The 5,251-nt window shown below is 33.5% G+C and overlaps 2 protein-coding genes across 3 annotated transcripts; one reads left to right on the top strand and one right to left on the bottom strand.

Moving 5' to 3' along the window:
• Nucleotides 1-616: 616 nt before the first annotated feature.
• Nucleotides 617-2,401, top strand: LOC135839466 (ADP,ATP carrier protein 2-like). Its single transcript, XM_065355493.1, has 4 exons — nucleotides 617-940; nucleotides 1,339-1,600; nucleotides 1,670-1,904; nucleotides 1,988-2,401. The coding sequence occupies exons 1-4, from the start codon at nucleotides 751-753 to the stop codon at nucleotides 2,228-2,230; spliced, it is 930 nt and encodes a 309-aa protein (XP_065211565.1). The 5' UTR covers nucleotides 617-750; the 3' UTR covers nucleotides 2,231-2,401.
• Nucleotides 2,402-3,065: 664 nt separating this feature from the next.
• LOC135839468 (vesicle transport protein GOT1B) lies at nucleotides 3,066-4,502 on the bottom strand. Of its 2 annotated transcripts, none has more exons than XM_065355495.1 (5): nucleotides 4,095-4,502; nucleotides 3,898-3,989; nucleotides 3,626-3,804; nucleotides 3,467-3,548; nucleotides 3,066-3,403 (listed from the first exon to the last, which is right to left on the bottom strand). In XM_065355495.1, exons 1-5 carry the CDS (start codon nucleotides 4,117-4,119, stop codon nucleotides 3,392-3,394), a joined length of 390 nt encoding a protein of 129 aa, XP_065211567.1. In that variant the 5' UTR covers nucleotides 4,120-4,502; the 3' UTR covers nucleotides 3,066-3,391. The 2 variants fall into 2 exon arrangements, with proteins under 2 accessions (XP_065211567.1, XP_065211566.1); XM_065355494.1 differs by having other exon boundaries at nucleotides 3,066-3,384; nucleotides 4,095-4,501.
• Between the last annotated feature and the right edge of the window lie 749 nt (nucleotides 4,503-5,251).

Raw genomic sequence — 5,251 nt, 5'->3', positions numbered from 1 at the left:
CAATTACCAACCTTTAGTTCCATCGAACTTTTTTTCTTACTTTTCTTTTTAAAATATTACATCATACATTTGTACTACTAAACCCACACAAACGAATGAATTCTATTCTGAGACGACTCGACGTAAAAATTCCAATTCGAAAAGAGTGCGTTTTACAGAACTCGTAAGTACATTTTCAAAGGGTCAAGGAACTCGCGTCGAATTCATAAAAATATGCACCGCGTAGATAAAGAATGCAACATCGCCGATTGTGAGAGCACACGATATGAAGGCGAATCAAAAGAAAATTCGCAACTTCGTATTGGAAAATCATCCACGTTTCATCACTCATCGAAAATCAAGAATGTTTTTTTAATTGATTGACGTATTTAATAAAATGATTTTGAAAGATAACGCTTAAAAAATGCCATTATAATATCGAGCCCTTGACAATTTTCAACACAGTTACCTATCTAACTATCTATTTATTCGTTGCAAAATAGCAATGTTAGTTGGTGAAGGTTAATATTGTATACGATCGCAATGCCAACACCGTACCGTTGGCAATTTTTCTGTAGGTTATTCCTGAGCATTGAGTTAATGCCAAATTAATGAAAATCTCCGTTATAGTATAAAACTTTTACTGGGTATCTGGTCAGTTGAGTAGAAAACTGTGCTCGCGTTCGTTCAGTTCCGTAGCATAAATAGTGTTCGCGTTCGTTTTAGTTTATTCCATTTTAGTTCTCGTTTAATTAAATTTTAAAAAATAAAATGCAGTCGAGCAATAATAATGTGATGGTGCCATCGTTGGCTGATCCGGTTGGCTTTGCGAAGGATTTCATCGCCGGAGGTGTATCTGCAGCTATTTCCAAGACTTCGGTAGCTCCAATCGAAAGAGTAAAGTTATTGTTGCAAGTTCAACATATTAACAAACAAATCCCTCCAGAACAACGATACAAAGGTAAGAAGTTTCATCTGAGGTCCTTTTAAATGGAAAATTATTTGTTGGGTGATTTGAACGGATAAGGTGGGAGGGGGCTAGAACCTTGATACTAACCCACATTTTAAAAAAATCGACAAGACTAACTCCAGTGAACTTACCTATACCTACCTGTTATTTAAAAGTTGTAATTAAAATTCAAAATTATTTCTTTGGAAATCAAAGGGAGGTACCTATCAGATTAACCACTTTAAAATTAAATATGGCCTTCAAATAAGTAGGAAAATATTAATGTCAAAGGTGACCCTTTCTGAACACCTCCATTCCTCTTCCTATAGTCATATTTGAAAATTATTATCTAAATGGCCATTCACGTAGGACAAAATAAATCAATCAATTAAAACTCGATTGATTTTTAGGTATGGTCGACTGCTTCGTCAGAATTCCAAAAGAACAAGGAGTAACCGCTTACTGGAGAGGTAACTTCGCCAACGTAATCCGTTACTTCCCGACTCAAGCTTTGAACTTCGCCTTCAAAGATATCTACAAACAAGTCTTCTTGGGAGGAGTTGACAAAAATAAGCAATTCTTCAGATACTTCTTGGGTAACCTCGCTTCAGGAGGAGCTGCCGGTGCTACTTCATTGTGCTTCGTATATCCTTTGGACTTCGCCAGAACCAGGTATTCGTCGCCAGATCATTCCTATTTATAATTTCTATTGTTCGCATTTACGAATAAACTGGTTTCCAGGTTGGCGGCTGACGTAGGTAAAGGAAATGAAAAACGTGAATTCAAAGGATTAGGAGACTGTATCTCTAAAGTCTACAAAGCTGACGGTCTCGGAGGTTTATACAAAGGATTCGGTGTATCGGTGCAAGGTATCATTATCTATCGTGCTGCCTACTTCGGTTTCTTCGACACCGCCAAGGGAATGTTACCAGATCCCAAAAACGCTGGATTCTTCGTATCTTGGGGTATTGCTCAGGTAATTAAACATTTTCCACGAACTACCTGTAAAATAAATATTACCTTATATCAGAAATTAACGTTAATTTTCTTCCTGATCAGGTCGTCACCACCGTTGCTGGAATCGTATCTTATCCTTTCGATACCGTAAGAAGACGTATGATGATGCAATCCGGTCGTGCAAAATCAGAAATCCTCTACAAGAATACTTTACACTGCTGGGCTGTGATCGCAAAAACCGAAGGAACTGGTGCTTTCTTCAAAGGTGCCTTCTCCAACGTATTGAGAGGTACCGGTGGTGCTTTAGTTCTCGTTTTATACGATGAACTCAAAAATTTGTTGTAGACTCATTCCATAGAATAAATTCTGAACTAGTAGGCCTAAAATCGAACGCGTACCTATTTAATTAGTCATCGTTATCTGTCCTTAAAATCGTGTACATTTTGCCATAAGTTATTATATCGTTCCTTGTACATAATGTAATATAATAGCTCAATATAAATTCAATATTTTTAATTGGTTTTCATTTATGGGAAAAATTCTCGAAAAAAATTCTCACGCGTTATTTTATACAATGAGGTATTCAAAACGAAATATCAATTCGTATCGACTCGCTATTCTTAGAGAGTCACAATAACACAAAATATGGATTTTTTTCTTAAAAACGCGCCCTTGGTTTAAAAATAACTCGGTCATTCTATATGTGCATTAACGACAGTGTACCCAAACAGTGATATTCTTAGAATCTGGCAATGAATGAAGTTAAAGATTCAGTCTACGAAGATGAGCACGCAGTCATCATGCTTATTCGCGTCACATGGAAATATTAAATTGCCTAATTTTCGAATTTTAAACTCGATTAATGCGAGAATAAAATTGATAAGCTATGAACAATATTCTAAGATAAATTTTACAGTGTGAAATTTCCATAATAGTTTAAAATATTCATATCAGGTTACTCGAGCCTTTTTTTTTTTTTTATTTTTTTTAGAAAACAATCGAACTTATTAAATATTCACCGTGTTGAATGTTTGAAAAACGTAGCCAAAATAAATAAATAAAAACTCCACACGACAGCTTTTGACTTTCGTCGTAACATTAATTCACGAAGAACTCATCATTTATCATTTTAACGTTGGAAAAATTTACTTTAGCCTTTTCTAATAAATTAACACTCGCGTATTAAAAAAAATCATGATTTTTATTTACAAAAAAATATATATATCGATACTAAATCTACAACGAATGTAAACCGAATAAATTACCAATACACAGACACAATAATAATATTTTTCATTGACACATAGAAAACCACTATATTAAAAAATTGCATTTCGCCGGATAGTATACTGATTTTAAATACTAATACCAGGGCTTAAATACTCCTCACTAAGTCGAAGATTCAAATAAATCATTTAAATCGATTCGTATCACGATACAAGAATTAGAATTCTTCAAACCATCGTACGATGAGCATCGCCAGCGAAACGCTCGATAATCTGAAAATCAAGAATTACCCTAGAAAAAGTACTTCTACGATACGTTCTTCGAAAAAGTTCATCTTTGGATGGAAATACTTACACCAGAAATGATTGGAAGATTGAGGAATGTTCCTAGAATTGGTACTCTTCTTAAAAAGTTAACAGCTACAGGAAAGAAACCACTGCAACGAGTCAACGTATAAATTAGTTTCTAATAAATTACAATAAGGATATGAAAACTGTGTTTGTGATTACTTACCTAAATAATAATATGAAACCGTAAAATTCGAATATCATGCCAATCAAAGGCCATCCTAATAAAACTATAACGATACCTCCAAAAAAGCATGCAGTAGCTTTGATTTTTTGAACTTGAAAGAAAAATCGTAACGTTCTCTGGATACCGATGACACAGGCGAGCCCAGAAATGAATAAAATCTGAAACATACAACGTTATATTTTCAACATACAAACGCTCTATATTCACGTACTAATGTTTTCAATGACGAAAAAAGACTCGTCGATACTTACGTTTCCAATGGCTAGTAATCCTTTATCGAAAAGTAACAATACACCCAATATAAGTAGCGATATTCCAAATCCAGCTAAACCGACACCCAGTTCTGTAAGAAATACGAGAATATGGATGAAATATTCAATGCAAACCTCGATTTTAAGAGCCTAATAACCCTTATCAGTCACTAGAAACAGCAGGAGTGAAAACTTACTCTGGATATCAGTGATTTGAATCATGACGAAGTGACGGTGACTATATTGATTTAATCAAATTCAAAATGGCAAATCACGAATAATACTTATGCACATTATGGACCCGATTACTCGAATATTAAATTAATTACGATAATATTGGTCATTTGAAAGTTTATGATTCAGACTTCACAACATTTTGATTGTATTTTGAATGGCAGGCTATCAACTCTTGGGAAAACTACATGAAGCAGATAAGATGACAAATACTGCACAACAGAGGTGGAACTAGATCATGTAAAGTGTCAATTTTACTTCTTTTTACATCAGAGAAATGAGCGAACAAATTGAAATCGATTACGTAAAAAATTACAACGAGAAGTTGTTAAAAATTTAGATCACTTTCGTGTAAAAATTTTGTAAACAAGAAGAAAACCGATAAAGAGACCGCTGATTCTTGAGTGGTGTTATGACGTGGCTCGTTCGTTTCCAAAAATTATTATTACGGTTTCAATTTCGTTTTTTTACAAGATTATTCGTTTTGATCGAGAGATTTTCATTGTAATAATAATCTCGAGTGATTTTCAAAGAAATTGAACTATCTTTTTGTAAAATTAACCTACGTAGACTGAAATTCTGACAAATTTTTAAAAAAAAGAAAAAACACATTCTCGCGAGGGGTTAAGTTATTCCAGTTTGTTGGCCTGTTTTTCATGATGAGGTGCATTCACCATCAGATAAAAATAAAAAATAAATTATGAAAATATTTGAAAAAATTGAATTAAATCTGATCAGGGAACCATTGATTTGGTTTGGTTGGTTACGTTGGAAAATTTTTTCTATCGTTTCAGCCTCAGATTTAAATTATTAATTTAAAAAAAATTATCAGAGCAACATGCTAAAGCAAAAAAAACTAAAAAAGACCATTTTTGCAAATCACTTTTTTGAGTTTTTCTCAACGTTCAAGTTGGTGCTAGGGAAGGGAAGGGTATTCACAATTCACTTTATTCAGGTCAAAATCAGAATTTTATGCATGTTAAAATTTTTCTACGTATTTTGAAATACCTAAAATTATAAAACTGAAAAAAAATTTGAAAATTCTGAAAGTAAAACGAATGGAAAATTTCAAAGTTTGGCAAAGGAAAGCAGGGAAAGCTAAACTTCATATGCTACAAGT

Source organism: Planococcus citri, chromosome 3 (assembly GCF_950023065.1).
Source record: "Planococcus citri chromosome 3, ihPlaCitr1.1, whole genome shotgun sequence".
Lineage (NCBI taxonomy): Eukaryota > Metazoa > Arthropoda > Insecta > Hemiptera > Pseudococcidae > Planococcus > Planococcus citri.
Note: the sequence above shows the minus strand (reverse complement) of the source record. Positions and strands in the feature narration are given on the sequence as shown.